Source organism: Sciurus vulgaris (assembly GCF_902686455.1).
Source record: "Sciurus vulgaris genome assembly, chromosome: 7".
In the NCBI taxonomy this organism is placed as follows: Eukaryota; Metazoa; Chordata; class Mammalia; order Rodentia; family Sciuridae; genus Sciurus; species Sciurus vulgaris.
This window is the reverse complement of record NC_136467.1, coordinates 70,665,502-70,684,679: the sequence shown is the minus strand read 5'-3', so window position 1 is coordinate 70,684,679 and position 19,178 is coordinate 70,665,502. Positions and strand designations below refer to the sequence as shown.

The 19,178-nt window shown below is 31.7% G+C and overlaps 1 protein-coding gene across 6 annotated transcripts in view; it reads right to left on the bottom strand.

Annotated features, from left to right (window-relative positions):
* The window catches only part of EPHA7 (EPH receptor A7), a 165,759-nt gene that overhangs the window by 99,374 nt on the left and 47,207 nt on the right, over nt 1-19,178 (bottom strand). For all 6 annotated transcript variants that reach the window (XM_079148377.1, XM_079148379.1, XM_079148376.1 and 3 more), the window contains exons 4-5: nt 10,430-10,585; nt 9,229-9,564 (exon numbers count right to left, since the gene is read on the bottom strand). In XM_079148377.1, coding sequence (XP_079004503.1) covers nt 9,229-9,564; nt 10,430-10,585 — 492 coding nt within the window. The remainder of the gene's footprint in view (nt 1-9,228; nt 9,565-10,429; nt 10,586-19,178) is intronic.

The window sequence follows — 19,178 nt, the reverse complement described above, 5'->3', positions numbered from 1 at the left end:
AGAACCAAATAACTTAAGTCACAGGTTTTGGTCAAAGAAAGATTAAACTAAAATTACAATTGGATTCAACTCATACTGGCAACTTTCTACAAATGTTAATTTGTAGATTTTGCATAGTAACCCTGTCATATAAGATATTTGCTATTTTTATCATTTATAATAGCTTAGTATCTTCAGAAAAGGAGGATGGATTCAATATACATTGAACAAAGACTGTAACCTGAAAAGATTCACATATTTTATTTGTCTGCTATGAACTTGCTTTTTGTATTTTTCCCCATAAAAGTAAAGAGTGGGTGATTTGATCAGTTGCATTTTAGTTAAAACGGAATCTTTCTGTATCTCACTTAAATTTCACTTTAAAAATAAATTGGTTATTTCTTTATAAATATTATTTTAGTGAATGCATTTCACTTTATTACAATATCTATCCAATAAATTCACAGTATCAAATGAAGGATCTTCTATTAAGGGCAACACATGTTAGAAGAATTATTTTACATAATTTCATCATTATGAACTCTTCCAGTGTAATGATCCTGGAGTTTTCTTAAAAGAAGTTTAATTTAGCAAGTTATAAATTTAAGTCTCAAAAATGCACAACTAGAAACTTTTACAATCTTAAAAAAAGGACTTATTAAGAAATATGTACAAATTTCTAGATTAAAATTGCCAAGAATATGACAAACTTGTTCAAGCTTGAAAACTCAAAGACAAAAATGCATAACTAATTTTGTACTGGATGTTCTGCTACCATCAATGCAGCACCTTCTATAATTTACTAGATAATAAATAAGTTCTATTAAACAAATCCTATTTTGGATATTGAAAGCAAAACATTGATATTGGTCAGTCCTGCACTTACTAATGAATGGTACTAAGCAAGTTTAGTAGTTTTTTTAAGGAAGCAAAATCATGGGTACACAGAAAATTTATACAACTCCCCCTCCTTGTCCAATAGGAAACAGTTTGCATGCCTTAGTTATCTCAGGTATATTGAAAATACCCTCAATGTAATAGGATGGAATTCAATTTTTTTCAAGGATGAATAGTCATATTACTCTGCATGAGTTGCTATAACAACATACCACAGATTGCCTTAAGTTTTTTATTTTCTTACAGTTCTGGAGGCTCGAAGTCCAAATACAAGGTCCAACAGTGTTCAGTTTTGAGAAAGGCCTCTTTTCCTGGCTAGTAAGTATCTGTTTTCTGGCTGTGTGCTCATTTGGCTTCTCAGTAGGAGAACTGAGATAAACAATGAGAATGCAGCACTCTGGTGTATCATCATATCAGGTCAACTAACATTATCAGATCAGAGCCTCATGCAATGTCCTCATCTAATTTTAATTACTGCTTTATAGATCCAATGTTCAAGTATGGTCACATGGGGGTTAGGCCTTCAACATTTGGATTTGGGGAGGACATAATTACATACATAGTAATATATCTGGGTTATTGCCAAGTAACTTGCTTCCCAGATACTTAAACGTCATTATTCACAAAGTAGCAATTTTGAGAGCAAATGATTATAAGAAAAGATACAGAGGTATTAATTGAAAATGTGAGAGGCTACTTCGAACATCCAACAGGTTTCTTGCAAATGTCCAAACAGAGACACTCCACTGAACAATATATAGATTCACTAGTTACTCTCGGTCCAACATAAGCATAAATAGCATATTAAAAATATTTACATTATAAGAATAGGGTAGATTTGAGAACTCAGAAAGATACTAAGACTCAGGAATGGGTGTTGAGATAGAAAGATGAAGATTGAGGATGGGAGCAGTTTGCTTAGAGACATTCCCTTATATATATTTTAATTGACAAAGATCATATCACAATAATGTACTATAGTCTCAACCTGCCACACAACTACAAAAATTACAAAATTATTAAAACTACAACTTTACCAAATTACAAAAACTACCAAAATGTTGAAATGATGTACAAAAAGTTGGCACCACGTATCCTGGGCATTATCAAAAGAATTTCCAATATTGGCCTTTGTTCACATTTAAGATCAAAATTAATTATATCTTCGGAAACTTTTTTTGAAAATATGGATAATCACAAAATTTTCACAAAGTTTACTTATTTTTAATATTCTATAAGATCACTTTTTTTGTTGAGCTAAATTTCTCTTTAAATGCCAAGATATGAGTAAAAACTCATTTTAATATTTTAAATATATATATGGTTTCAAGAATCAATGCACAAAATTTCTATATTTGAAGTTATTACCTTATATATTCATTGGATAATTTAAATAACACTTTACATTTTAATTAAATTAATGTTATCTATAATAATCTAGATCATCTTAGTGTCTTCATATTATACTATACAAAGAATTTCAATTTCAATAAATATTGACTAAAGTACCTACCCTGTGCCTAAGATGTTATAATCCTAAAATAGAGAATAAAAAGATACTACTATATTCTTAGGAAGTGATGTTTAACAGGGAAGCTAAACATATCACAACCAGTACATGATGAATGCTATAAATACATACAATAGTTACTCTAGGAACATACAGCATGAACTAACAGTAGGTAATGGTTATTTGTATTTATGCCAACATGGCTGTATTTCCTCTACTTAAATTCTATAAAAGTAGTAACTAAAAGATTTTTCTTTACAAATATGTTTTTGTGACTAATATCTACTGAATAAAAAAATAAAAGTGAATCAATATATATATTTTTAAATTACTAGTGCCACAAAAATACTTATGTATTTAAGAATTTAATTTCATAAATTCTAAGACTCCTCTTTGTTAGCCAAAATATATGAATTACTAAAATATTGTGACCAGTGGCATAAATTAGTAAGATTTCTGATCTTTCAGAAACTTTAGGCTTAAAAACTGACTACAAATACAGAACTGGATATTTTAAACAGTTTACTGATAAAGGAATCAGATTCAATTGACTTTACTTTTTCTTTCCTTTCTTTAAAGATGGGGTATCAACATGTTTCTCAGCCTGGTCTCAAACTTCTGGACTCAAGTGTTGTCTGCTGCCTCAGCCTCCCAAGGATAGACTGTAGGCTCCTGTCACATCATTAGCTTATTTGATTTTTCTGCTGCATATGGAATAGGTGTGCTTACATATATGTCTGGATAACAGTTACACTCTTTCTATAAAGTGTGAGTGTATGTGTGTACCATTTTTAACTTAATGGTAATGAAATTATATAGTGTTTCACCCTGTGCAGATTGCTGAATTTAATATTATTTTATGTATTTATTTAGTCTTTTTGTTGTTTTGCTTTGTTTGTTGGTGCTGGGGATTCAACTTAAGGCCTCATGAATGCTGGGCAAGTACTTTGCCACTGACACATCCTCATGCTACATATTACTTTATATAATCAGTAATGCCCTGAAAGTAGAAAATGTATTTTCTTAATATCATATTTCCATAAAAAATAAATCAAGTTAATAAATGCCCAAGAAATGTTAAAATATACAAACTGAAATGGAATAAATTCATTTTATTTAAAGGACACATAATTTGATGTGTGTTAACTTTAAATCATTGAAAAGAGATGATCTGGGTTAATTTATAAGAAAAATAGGCACAGTTGACTCATTAATTCATGTGAATGAAGCTACTTCTGACAAATAAAGGAAACGACTTTTTGGTACTGTCTTTTGTGCTATAATTTTATATTTTGTGTATAAGGTTATATCATATGACTATGGTTATATTTCATTTGGAACATTTTATAAACATTACAAATCAAAGAAAAAGGAACATTAAAACAAATAGTTATTTTAACTGAGAAATCAGATCTGGGCACTGAAAAGGATAAGGAAATTAGTCAAATTAAAATATGCAAGGCTATTTTTAAAGTTTCTAGAAGGGCAATAAAATTGTAAGCAGATGTAAAATATAATGTTTACCAATCTTATCCCCCAGAAATTATATTTGTTATTAATATCCTAAGAATTTAATACTTCTTAGAAGGTTTCCTTTTCACTTAGTAGTTCTTTATCCTGATGACTGAATCAATTTGCAAATCCCCTATGTAATAAATTATAGAACTAAGTTCCTTATGGTAACAGTCTATGATACATTTATATAAACACTTCAAGTAATTCGAAGGTAAGCAATGGACTTGATTGCAATAATCTGGATTATAACTATATAATTTACTCTGTGTCCCTTATAAAGTCACATACTCTCACCTCAACTCTATTAAATGGTATCAGAATTTGTCTTAACTTCACAAATTTACTCCAAAATATAATGGCATAATAGGTGAATGCTATATAAACCATTCATCCATATACAACAAAATTGATAATGAGGGAATAAAAAAGATTTTTCCCCCTACAGAGACTATATCTCTGATGAGAATAGAATGTCCATATCATAATGGAAGATTTTCTGATGCTGTTTCATATTTCCAGAAAATGTCCAGAAATTATATCTATGCAGAACATTTTTAAACAAATGGCTATAAACAATACTTCAAAGGTGCTGTGGAAGATATGTAAAAGTTAAAATTCAATCAGATCAATTATGTCACTTGCCTATCCAAAACATCCAATTTTCCCCGACTATCTATCAGAAAGGTCTGATTTCCTAAAAATAAACTCCCCCACTAAACCTCCTTATTTCATACAGTTTATATCATTGTCTTCCTTTCCTGAACCTTGTCCTTCTTATTCTTTTTCATGATGTAACTACCTGTAATGATGTTGGGATATGGTGGACACATTCTTCTTGGTGATGAAAAGACTAATTATTTGCCCAGGTGTTGAGATAGCTGCCAGAAAGCAGGCCTCTGTTCCTTGTCCCCTTTAGAATGTTTTTAATGTAAAAAATAACACCTCGTACTTTCTAGGGAATCCTGCAACCAATGTCTGGACAATAGAGGTTATTTTATTACAAGTGGAAAGCCCCCCCATAGAGACAGTGGAAGATTCCAATGAGACTACAGCACAGCTCAACTTTCCCTCTGCTCAGTCTTTTTTCCTTCCTTTTGTGCTGATGATGTTGATCCCAAGTGTTCTCCTTAAGGAAATTCCTATTCATGGACCTTCACCTAGGTGTTTGGTTTTAGGAAAGTCAAGTCTGAGAAACCATCCATATCCTATTTCAGGGAGTTTAAGTTTTCATCCCAATTCCTTCCTGAAGCTTTCAGAACTTGTTAGCAGTTATTAATCCCATTAAAAATTATAGCACATGCACACAATCTACTCAGTTGATTAATATTTTGCAGTGACATCTGTATTGCACAGTGATATAATTGGTATTATATCATTATTTGTCCACTTGTTATGGTTGTAAGACAAGGTCTTAAGTATTATCTTATGCCTCTTGATTGTCTAGGAGACTACTGAGGCCATAGAAATTAGGTAACTCAATTTTGACACTCATTTCAAGTACAATTTATATTTAAAAAGTATCAGGGACATAGTGCATGTTCAGTAAATAGTAACTTTTTATTGCTATTATAATTATTATAATACTATGACATGCCCATTTTTGTTTAATAACTATAATCATTACTGAGTCACAAACAGTTTTTATAATATGTAGAGTCAAATACTATTATGCCATTGATATGGGGAGAAAAATTCAAGTTCGAAGAGAAATAACTCGTCTAAATTCATGTGATTATGTCATCTAACATCAAACTAAAATTCCTTTAGAATAATGTCCCAATGCTTTCACTCTTGTATAATCATTTAATTTTTATTGTGTATGAGTAGATTTCCCATTGGTTTTAATTAAACAACATTCTTTTTACAGTTTGTATGTGGAAAGAATTGGGCTAGATAGTGGTAACACAAATAAACATAACACAGTTCAGATGTGAAGGATAACTGAAAGTCCCCTAAATTCCTCTGGGGAGAGATCACATTGTATAATTCTACATCATATTTACTAACAATTTTTTAAAAAGTTTAATGCTTAAGTAATTGTGAAGTGAATGACAAAATAACAGAAAAAGGCAATAATTTTCAGGTGATCTGTTTTTATTAAGTTTCATACTTTTGCAAACCTTTTGTGTGCTACAGTACTTGAGTCTGTGGAAGATTTTTAGTAGCAGTTACAACCTCGTAATTGGGTGAGCATCATGTTTCTCCTAATATCCTGAGTATGACTTATTGTCCTTCATATGGCAAAAGTATATCCATCCTAAAACTTGAGATCAACTGGCATCTTCTAGTTCACTCAATATGTATTACATACAGTCAAGGCTAGTATTATTACTTGTGTAAGTGCATGTCTGCTGCAATATGGACTCATAAGGAAGGACTATTCTTTGCTTTCCTATCCTCAGCATTCCCTAATGGTGTTCACACCCTTGATACTTAAAATGGTTGGTTCAATTAGTCTTTAAATGTAGCATTCACCAGGTGAGAACCTGAGGCCTCAGATACTCAGGAGGCTAAGAGAGGATGATCACTTGAACCCAGGAGTTCAAAAACAGTGCAGGCAGCAGATTATCTTTAAAAAGCCAAGGCTAAGCAAATAAAAAGTAGCACTCAATAATCCTTAACAACTTAAGTAGTCATTACTATTCTTATGTATTTGTTTAAGAGAGCCTTTGAATGTAAGAAAGCATGAAGATCATGATACCAGAAATCTAATGCATTTGATTTCTTCTTCACTTACATAGATTAAAAAGTAACTCCAATGTACATAGGTTTGATGTCTGTGACAATTACTAATAAAACAACGTCAAAAAGAATTATGTTTTAGCAAATCTGTAAGTCATATGTACCAGATAAGTAAATACGTAAATTATGTAAATATGAATATTTACATAGTATGCTTCTCTATGAGACTCATGGAAAACTTAAAAGTATTGCTTTCAGTAGGCACCTCAGTCTTAAGATAACTGGTGGCAAATAATAGTCTTATTATTTACAACCACAATCAACTTCTCCCTCCTGTACATAGTACATACTGTACACAGTACATATTGTACACAGTATGTCTCAAGCACTGTCTAATTATTTTTCATTATTACTCTTAACTTTTCCCAAACACATGGAGCTATTCTTAAAAAACCTTTTTATAGTAGGCATCAGTGGATTGCTGATGAAGAGAATCACCAAAGATACAGTTTTAAATTCATAATCAAAGCAACAGCAACATAAACTAGGTTAAAGTAATGCTGTTTGCTTCATGGAGAATGAGAATTTCAAGGATGATGCAGGTTTTTCTGGATAGCCATAAACTTGGACAAAATTCCAAATCATCCCTCCTTTTATAAAGAGCAAAAATATGGGAGTTAGTAGGCAATATACAAATGGAATTGAATGATAATCAAAAATATATCCCAATTTTTTCTGTTAAAAATCTTTTAAATATTATCATTATGTAAAATCATAATGTACTAATAAAAACATAATAAAATTATTTATTGTCTTATTTATGTGCTTTATTTCAAAGTAGAAAGTTAACAGTGTAAATTCATGGGTTTTAGCATTTGAGAGATAGTAGAAACTAGGTAATCATTAATTAATATTTTAGTATAAGAATACATATCTATCTTTTTAAACTTTATATTTCTTCTTTTCATAATTTATTTTTCATGTTTACTTATTCTTTTTGAGTTGTAAGTTATGAAGCACAAAATTCACTCATTTTAAGACAAAATTAAATGTTTTAGTACTTTACAGAACTGTACAATTTGCATGATATAATTTTTCACATTTAAATTACCAACCACCCCCAAAAAAACACAAATCAATCACATATTCAATCTCTGGTAACATATGTACATACATACATACATACATACGTACAAAAATATCACTTCTTGATATTAATAGGAATAAAACAAATTTATTCTAGCTAAATAGACCCAATAGTTCCTATTAATGTTTCCAAAAGATAGCCCTAATGTCAATGTCAAAAACCTAGAATGCTTCAAACCCACTCACTATAAATTTTAGATGACAAGTTTCAATATAATTCAACACAGGTGAAAATATCTACTAAGAAAAGCATGTTAACAGAATATTAAGAGTGCAAATATTGTTGGCAAAATGAATAAGTCAAACATCAGTTAAGTCAGCTATTTCTTTTGTCGCATTATTAAAGTCTTAAGTTTCTATGTTTGATCTTATGTATCTGCTCTTACACAGGAGATCAGATTTGAAATAGTCTTTTAAAATAAATGTCAGAATGAAACCTTTAGAATAAGAACCCACTCGTCGGTGCATAAGATCACATGCACAGTATTCTTTTTGCAGATGTAATTTAAAGAGGCAACATTTTGTTAAAATTGGCATAGAAATGAAGAATAGATTAGTCTTCTCCCAGGAATTTGGGCTATTACTGTATGTTTTAAGACAGACAGCCAAAGACCAAGAAGACCTCTTGATAAGCCTAACCAGCATGCTCACACAACTCTAGTCTACATCCAACTTTATTCAAGACAGTAAGACAGTACTGGGCTACAGCTGCTACAGAGCTTCATTCTTCAGCTGCAAGAATTTTTCAGAAGACTGAGATAGCTTTATTTCTGAAACTTGCTGAAGTACTAATGATTTTCTGAAGATTAGAAGTTTCCAGATTCTGAAATTTCCTTCCCAGTGTTATTTTCCTAAAAATACTTAACCATAACAAAGAATGACAAGGGAGAACAACTCAAACACTAGTAAAAAATAAATAAATAACTACTTTAAACTAAGCTACAAGTTCATGATTATCATTATCATTTTAATTCCAATATTATGGACATTTATATAATCACAAATCTACTAATGAACTTAAAATCTCTTCATGAATATTTAAATGTAGACTTGTCATATGTTACAAAGATCGTATTCTGTGCAGTAAAATAGTGCTTATTGACATTATATAAGTCAGCGAGCCAGCTCTTTCATTATTCCTAATTATCATATAGATTATGATTATGAGCAGGTACCATGCACAACAGGTAAAAATGCGAGAAACATTCCTCACCTCATTCTGACCAATATTTTCACTTTTCTCTAGATCTTTCAACAAAGTTGTCTGACTTAACGGCAGTCTCAACTGGTTTACAACTTATCCCTTTTATTTCTCTGGCAAGATCTAGGGATATGTTAATGAGTACAGTAATGGCTTAATAGGCAACAGGAGAAAAAAAGTTCAAGGTGTAAATAATTAGAGCTGGGAAATCAAGCAGTGTTAAGTAAATACACAAGCTCTGCCTTATTTATAGAGTCACACACATTACTCCTTCCGAAAAGACAAACACAAAACGTACCTGCTTGACCTGTGGTGATACTGACAGCAGCAAAGAGCCTCTGAGATCGGCTCAGGTCAGAAACTCCATTCACAGCTTCTACTTCGAAGGTGTAATTGGCGTGGGCTAGCAGGTCCATGACAGTAACGTAGTTATCCTCTAATCCAGTCTGCTGGGGCATGTACCCAATGTTACTCCCACAGGGTACACACTCGCCCTGCTCCCAACTGCACCGCTTACACAGTATTCTGTAGGTGACATCGTTCCTTCCCCCATTGTCTGCAGGAGGACTCCATTCCAAACTTACTGTGGTTTGGTTGATGTTGAAAATGAGGTTCTGTGGTGCAGATGGAGGCCCTTTAGAAACCAAAAAATAAAAATTAAAAAAATAATACAAATAAACAAAAATAGAAAAAAAAAAAAAAAAAACAGTAAAATGAACCACAAATTCTATGTGGGGATATTAAGCTAGTGGCCTAATTACCAAAGAGAACACTAGCTGAAATGCTTTCTTTCATATAAACATTTCATTACCTTTACTAGAAAAGCTATATAAAAGCCTCCTTGAATTCACTTGGCAAGAGGCTTTATTTATTTTCCATTTAATATGTCAAAACGAAAACAGGATAACAACTGTCTTTGTACTTTTGCCACAGTCTTTAGCTATTTTTCTTCCAAGCAATTAAAAAAAGAACAGTTAAGGCACCTAAAGAAACAGTTGTGCAGTTGTTCAGAAATAGCTTCCCTTTAGCCATATAACAGAAAATACATTTATTCATTCATAATGCGCTCAGGAATGATTTATAGTAATGTGCAGTATTGGCTTTGAATTTGGACCTCTAAAACATTCTTATTAGAAGCACCAATGTGAGATTTGCTCTATTTAGCAATGTGATTTTAATTCAGAAAACATTAATTTTAATCACATTTCATATCCATTTAGGGCTCTAATAACTTTTAATTTTCTGAATTCTATTAAATACATGTGAAAATGTTATTAAAACATATTTTAATTTTGGAGAAATGAATATCACATGGAAAATGATATGATATACCTATTTTATATTATTACTTAACTATGTTTATGAAAAGTTTCCAGAATGTTTAAGAACAGTGAACAAATTTGTTTACAAACTCAATAGCTTTCTCAATCATGTCACAATGGTACAACTGAGTGGAAAGGCTCTGCAAGCCCTTTGCTGCTTTCACATCATGAACTTACTTGTACATGCAACATACGGTGGATCAGATGGAGCCCTATAATACCCATCTTCACATTCACACCTGGAGGAGCCTTCTCGATCAGAGGAACTGTGGGTTGGACAACGAGAGCACTGAAGATCTTGTGAGGAAGATTTGTAGAACCCACGGCCACAGGCTGGGTGAGCAAGAGAAAGTGAAAACAGGAACATATGAGTAAACACACTGTTTAAATAAAATAGAAATATTTAGCCACAAATAAAGTATCAAATTTGTTTTGTAAAAAACAAGTTTTTCAAGATGTATTTTAGTATATGTCAATAGCTCAGTTATGATAAATCTTAATACAAAATAATGGAAACAAAATATAATAATATAGATAATAGACAATAATATAATATAATAGATAATATAATAGATAATAATAGATAATAGATAATTATCTATTATCTAATAATAGATAATATAATAGATAATAATATAATAATATAAATATATACTATAAAAATATAGTAAACTTGCACCTTTAGTTAGCAATAGCCAAATTCTACAGTGCAAAACTGAATACTAGCATAATTTATTTAGACAAAATCTTAGGATATTTATTTACTTTAGATATTTAAGTCCAATTTGACTTTGATTTCAGCAATAATTAACTGTTTATCTACCCTAGCACATTCACATTTCCTTAGTCTCCTGTCGTTGTAAATTAACTTTTTAAAGTGTTATATTGGCTCATGTTGAAAAATATTAGTAAATTTTAATTAACAAATTAGTAATGATGATGTAAAATCTTTTACCTAAATATGACAGATCTAGCTGTGCCCACCTTCTCAAGAACTTTGAGATATAATTTGAACCATGCAAGTTGTCAGGTAAGCTTCTTTCCATCATGTGCATGTCTTTTGTTACAAAAAATAACAAAATCCTATGTAGAGCAGATGGCTACATAGGATTAGATTCTTTGCGTCTTAGATTTATAGTAATTGTTACTGAGAATATGTGAAAATGCACTATGCTTCTTTATCTAATGTGTTTGTGATTGCTAGCCCAGAAATGGGGAGAGTCATCCATGCTAGAGAGATGATGATGCTTTCTCCTTGCTGAGAAAGTTTAAGGGTTCAGTTACATGGACCCAGCAACTGCTCTCAGCAGTGAACTGAGGTACTAATGTTTCTGTCATCTCCTAATGAAGCTGCTCTTATTTCCTTAGATTCTGATGTTCAATTAGCTAACGATGCAACATTTAATATTCCTGCATATTATAGATTTATGTTTATCTTCAATTAAATATAATCACATTGAAAATTTTTGATATTTTATTATTTTATTAATTGATGGCATTCCACAGTTTATGAAACTTAATAATTCATATCTACAAAGAAAAGGTAGTGAATATTTTTTAACAATTCTGTTTTAAATTTTAACTTAGTATTTGAAAGTTTATTTAATATCCTTTACTTGGGTGTTATTCAAAAACTTAATTACATTTTCATTCTTAGAGGGTAGGAAGTAGGAAAAAATCTCATCTCATTGAGATGGCACAATTTCAGAAAAAATGTTGAGTCATTCTTTACTTTTGCTCACATGTTGAATAATTAATGTATACTTGTAATATATTTGAGAGCTCAAAATCATTATTTAAGCTGTAAGAAGACTGTTTTACAGGAATATTATATAACTTATAGATACTTAATTAGACATGAGTTATAATGTGATAGATACATGGATACACAGATAGATATACAGAACTACAACGACTTCATTGTAAATGCATAATCCAGTACTGTCCTCAGAAGCCACTTTGCTAAATGCCTTTTGTTGGCTTCTCAATTCATACAAATGGCTAGCAATCACAAACACATTAGATAAAGAAGCATAGTGCATTTTCACATATTCTCAGTAACAATTACTATAAATCTAAGATGCAAAGAAAACAATGAGATTAATTATAAAATACTATAACAAAACTATAACACCTGCAGATGGGATCTTGCTACATTAGAGAATGGTTAACAGGAGGGACAAAGGATTTAGCTTAGATTTCTCCAGATGAAAAATCTTTATTCTTTAAATATCCACTGTATCTTTTATTTTGTAATGGTGATTTCTCTTTTAAAAATACTTTTTAGTTGTAGATGGACAGAGCATCTTTATTTATTTATTTTTATGTGGGCTAAGGAACGAACCCAGTGCCCTGCACCTGGGAGGCAAGCGCTCCACCACTGAACTACAGCCCCAGACCTCCACTGTATTTTATTTTATGTATTATCTATATTCAAAGACCGAAGATCCCAAGCCAAAAATTGGAGAAAGCAATGCTTTACTAACAACCTGGGGCTTAAAATTTTAGGGTTTGAGAATGTAAAGGAGACAGACACAGAACAGAAAGAGTGAGAAAAAGGGAAAAGATACACTGTGAGTATTTAATGAGACCCTCTACGAATGAAAATGTAATTTTCTACCCTCTAAGAAAGAAAATGTAATTAAGTTTTTGAATAACACCCAAGTAAAGGATAATAAATGTGTATTTATTTACATTTTATAAATAAATGTAAAGGATAATAAATGTGTATTTATTTACATTTTAGGGAGCTTAGGGAGCAGGAGCAGAGAGCCAGAACCACAATGGCAACATGACATTTATTAGGAAAGGTTTCCACAAGTAGTATGCAACAAACTAATGCTTTCCAGTGGAATCACTGAATGAAACCTCTTAAAAAAGGCAAATCTCCATTTCCCCCTCAAATTAGGGAGTTCATTTAATGTTTAACTTAAATGATTTCAAAAATATCTATACACATATGTGTATGCATATTCCATATATATGACACCTAATGTTGAGAAATATAAAACTCTTATCATTCAATTTTCAAGTTACATTACATTCTCTTCCCCTTTTAACAGATGGGAAAACAGATTTGAATAAAAAGTAACCTGAGTTCTTCAAATAATTCCACATGACTAGGTTAAAATTGGATTTAGGACACAGGACTACTGACAACCGTAAACTATTCAATGCAGAATGAGTCAAATTTTGGCATTCATTTAATGGGTATCAAGGGTTTTTTTAACTCTAGAATAATCTTCAATGGATCTTTATTATCTTTTACCATGCACTTCTACTAATTTAAAATCTATTACTTTAACTTAGAAAACTATAAAATAATATCCTAGCACACCTTAAGAAGAGATATTAAATAGGCATTCTCCATTCCACCATGAACTTTGGCACTAATTATTGCCTGCAAAATTATGGAGTACATATATGGTTATCATTAAATAGACAAAGGCAATACCAGAAAAGTCTTGAACTTTTTCTTTGAAGTAATATTCTGTTGCTGTTGAGTTAATATTGAAAATTATAAGTTGTAACGAGCCAGTTTTCATTTTAACCTCTAAGGAAACTACCACTTTAGAGTTATTAAAAATAAGTACAAAATCTTTGGAGCAGGGGTGTTAAGAGTGAAGCCAAGAACATGTGAAGACAAAAACTGTCTCTTAGGATAATAGTGAGCAATTGGGTGGTAGAAATCTTGGGAAGGAAGAAACAGATGCTCTTAAAATTAGAATTTGTGATAAGATATCCACATGAAAGAGCTAGAGGCCAGTACTCAATGAGAGAAACTGGGTGAAGCAGCATATCTGAGAGTCACACACATAAGAGAGTGTTAGATCAGCTCTCCAATTGCTCCCAAAAAGGCTTCACGGAAATCCAGACAATTTCTTCTCTATAAATGCAGCTGGTTTTCCAGAAAGTATTAGGAAAAAGTCCTTAGAGGTAAATGCCTTCCAAAAGCTCAAAGATAAATTCCCTTTACACATAATTATTAAGAATACAAGAAAATTTTTCTAGGAATTGTGCAACAGCAGCCTTACAAACTTTTCATCCTTTGCTATATTTCTCAAATTGCTCAACAGCACTTGCACTTGAAGCAATCTTTAATTCATGTAGCACTCACTACAGTAAAGTACAATAAGAAATGTAACATTTCAACTTCCTGCCTTTAGATGCTTTTTGATTTTTTTTAAATCTACATATTGCTTTAATATTAACATTGTGCTATATTGATGAAAATTGAGGATATGTATGAAATTTGTTTCAAATATTTAATTACTTTTGTAAAAAATAATCTCTCCCCTGCTATAGAATGCTATCTTTCTTTGTGAACACAAAGGCCTGACATTTAGTCTTTTGACTGTTCTTTCAGTTCTTAGGGCCTTAATGCATAAAATAAATTTGTTATCCTAAAGGTATGAGCTGTAATCTTAGATTTCACATGGTAAGCAAGGTATTGCTTATTCTGTTCTTTAAATGAAAAAAACACAAAAAAGGGGTGGGGAGAGAATCTAGGAAACACATGAAACTTCTGTATAATAGTAACAATGTCATCCACTCTAATATATCTAATACATTTAATTGCAGCACACTACAAGATCTGCTAGTTTTATTGCGATAGGAATAGCTTATAATCATTATATTAAACTATTTCTAATTAAGAATACATTGCCTTATATAACTGAATTGATTCAAATAATATTTGGGATTTAAATTCTTTACACAAAAGGCAATAGAGTATCCTATTTATAAATCAAGGACCTAAGAAAAATAATACTGCATCAAAATTTTGAGTACAAAAATATTTAAATATGTAAGAGAATCAATATTAAAACTTTATATTATAATTTTCAATTAAACTCTTCTTTCTAACAATCACATATTCCACACTTGCCTTCAATGCATAACAAGTATTAAAACCACAGTTATTTGGTCTCTGAATCTATTCAGGCTTGAGGCATCGGCGGACCAATCATGGTACTGTTGCAACAACTGTGTTCTAACTAAACATTCTAAAGACCATCTGAAAAGCTGCACACTAATTTTCAGTCCTCTAGGATACATAATTAGGTAACATTGATCATCCCTCCTAAATGGGGATGCAAATAATCAGACATGCCTGTTTCATATGGGTAAGCTTGGGGATATCCTATGTGATTATTATTTCTAATGATCCCCTTCCCACAGTCTTGTCCTAGAAAATCTACATAACTATAGATTTCTTCTACAGTCCCCCCAGAAAGATTTGCTGACCCTCAACAGGCTCTCAGCTTTAAAAACCTTAAGCTCCAATTTTTATCACCAACATCCTTGACATTATCCTGGACATGAAGACTCTGATTATCTATATCTTACTTGGCTGTTCTCCAGAGCTGCACATCAGAGAATCCTTGAGAAGACATTATTGGCCAGGCACTGTGGTGCATGCCCATAGTCCTAGCAGCTTGGGAGGCTAAAAGAGGAAGATTGCGAGTTCATACCAGCCACAGTAAATTAGACAGACCATGTCTCAAAATAAAAATATAAAAATAAAAAGAGCTTGGGAAGTGGCCTAGTGGTTAAGTGTCCCTGCTTTCAATCCCTGGCATTTAAAAAAAAAAAAAAAAATACCTTGACTCAATTACAATCATTAAATTATTACTAGGGTCTGAACATTTCCATATTTTAAAAATTGTTCAGGTGTTCAGAATCAACATCCTGGAGGTACCACATCTTTTCTTAAAACTGACAGTCTCTAAAGATGAATGATAATAAAATGTCAACAACATGAAACTTTAAGGTAAAATGAGATAATATCAATAAACTTAATAAATTAAAAATTTAAGAACAATAACACAAAAATTAAAATACATTCATAAGCTAATCAGCAATAGGGGAAGAATCTGAATAGGTGTTCCTCCATAAAGATATACAAATGGTCAATTAGCACATAAAAAGACACTCAACATCTCAGCATTTCCATTAGGAAAGTCTAAACCAAAACCACATTTAGTAGGATATAATATAAAAGCAAATAACAAATACTGGAGAGAATAAAGAGGAATTAGAGAGTTCCTACACTACTGGTTGGAATGTAAATTAGTGTACCCAATTTGAAAATGATTGACAGTTTCCTCAAAAGGCCCAAACTTGTTCTTAGAAGACTCGGCAATCCCACTTTTTGATATATATAAGAAAAATCACAGTATATATTCACACAAAATGTCACACAGGAATATTCATAGTAGACAAAAAGTGGAAACAACCAAATATCCATCAACTAATGGATGACTATTATTCAACAATGCAAAGGAGATGCACAACCACACACAGGAGGACAGACAAACCTTGATAACAGACTGCATGAAAGAATTTCATCACCAAAGAGTCCATTATGTATAATTCCATTTATATGAAATATTCAAAATAGGCAAATTTATACAGATAGAACATAGATTGCTGGTTGCTGGGAGATGGATATGTAAGGAACACTGGCAAGCAACTGTTAGAGAGTACAGGGTTTATTTTCAGGGTGATGTCAATTTTCTAAAATCAATTTACAGTAATGGTCCTACAATTCTATGACTACTGAAAACCATTAAATTGTACACTTCAATGGGTGAACTCTATGGTATGTGAATCACATTTCAATAAAGCTTTTATAACAAGTCCAATTAATAATTTTATTTCAAAACTGACATTTAAGGAGACAAACATTAAGAAAATAGCAATCTTATCTATGACTGTATCTTTCTAACATGTATACTATTGATCTATTTTTATAAAGTCGTATTTAGGTGTAAAAAATTACCTGTGAGTAATTTAAAAACTTGGAAACAATATCAGTGTATTGTCATTACTCTTCTATTAATTTGGTGTGTATTTTTACAGTTGTGTAAGTAATAGTTTATCTTTTATCTGAGGAATAATAGTTTTATAATGTAAAAAAAAAAACAGCTTCTCATCAATACTAAGCTTTTATTTGGGAGAGATTTTTGATTCATTACATAAAAATAGTTGTAATTAAATATCTGGCTAGATCATAAACATTCTTACTTTTTACGCATATTACTTTGTCAGAGGGGTGGTTTCCTTCACCCATTCCACTCCCACTCTGCCGCCCCCATGAGTTAACTGAATACAAGGAGACTCAGCTTCCTCGGGTCTTACTCAATCTCCAGACCTGTGAATTTAAGCACAACTGAACTTTTTCTGGAGGAATTATATATGTCTGTGTAAAATATGAGGCTTTGCAGATGTTTCCGGCCACAGTTCTACAGCTGCAAAGAGTTTATTAATTATGAACTATAAGTGGATTGTTCTGTAATTGAAACTTTCTGCGCTTTAATGTTATTGTAGAATCTACATACATACATAGTTGAGGATTCTAATGAATGCTGTTGTTTTATTTATTACAGATGGACATTTTACTTAATTCAGGCAAAACCAGTCTGTTTCCATAGGAGCTTTCAAATATTTTTGTCATGTTAATATCTGTGCTTCTATAAGGCAGACTGGAGAGCACAGCTTGTAGAAATAGTATTCCCACTGCTCAAAGTGCTGACCTCATCTGGGATGGACAGATCCAGAATCTGTATTTTAATCCTATTGACAGTGCCCCAGTGGGAATAATTACAAAAGTCCATCTAAAATCCAGACCTCCTGTTGCTGATATGCTATGATTTTTCACATTGAGAATGAACAGCAGGCAGGGAGGATAGAAACAACATGATGTAATGACTGTATTATAGTTTGTAAGGCACCATCCATATTACCCTGTAACTTACTTCTAAGAGCTTAGAAATCATGCAGGTTGTGAAATTTGGTAGTCAAGTTCCTGAAAACAGTTTGGGAATTTTAAAATCTAAAATAAAATTTCATTTCAGAGCATTACAAATGTGTGTTGTGCATATGTGTTTGTTATTTATTTTCATTACTTAATTAAGTAATTTTTATTGATATTATACATGGTGGAAATGAAAGATACAAAAATAAACATTTAAAAGTTTTATTTTTAAGATTTATAATGCAAAATGATATAAAAAAAGCATTATGTAGACTATCAAATTGCAATATGCTAAGAATATTCTTGAGGCCTGAGTTAAACCACTCTTTATTTTACCAGAACATTATCATAATTTTGATGTCACTGTTGAAAAGATTTTTTTTTTAAAGGAGGAAAAGACGTCAAGTTCTACCTGTCTTTTCTTGTCCTGCGTATTTTGTTTTATAAATATTAGGCTGAGATTACGAAGTAATGTGAAATATAAAAAGAGAAGTGAATTTTAACTTAAAGAATTTGTGTTCAAATCTGCTCCACCACTTCATAGAATAAAATTCACACTGACCTTCAATTTCCTTTCGTCCTTGTTATTAACTCTAAAGTACTAAGAACAAAATAGTTATTTTTTTTGTTTCAATCTGAAAAAGGTTGTTTTAACAATAACACAGTAATCATTCAAGTAACTGTTAAACTATGCAACAATTGTTTTAAATGAAATGCTATCTTTAAACTGGAAGAGCTCTCACATGCCTGGAATCCCAGGCACTCAGGAGGTTGAGGCGGGAGAATCACAAGATGAGGCCAGCCTCAGCAATTTAGCGCGATTCTAACTTAAAAAAAAAAAAAGGACTGGGAATGTAGCTTTGTAGTACTGTATCCTTGGGTTCAATCCTCAGTACAAAAAGCAGAAGAAAAAAGAAAGAAAAGAAACAGAGAAAGAGAGTGAGAAATGTTATTTTTTAAACCATGTATATATCCTATTACTCCACCTCAACCCACAAAACAACCATGAACAAATATTCAATACACCCACTTAGTCCTTCAATAGTGACTCAGCAAGTGTGTAAGGGCAGGTTCCACAAGAGCCATCCTGAATGCCTGGTATCTGACAGTGCCAGCCACCTCTCCCTCTGCCTAGGATTCATCTCTAGCTCTCCTGTAACACTGTTG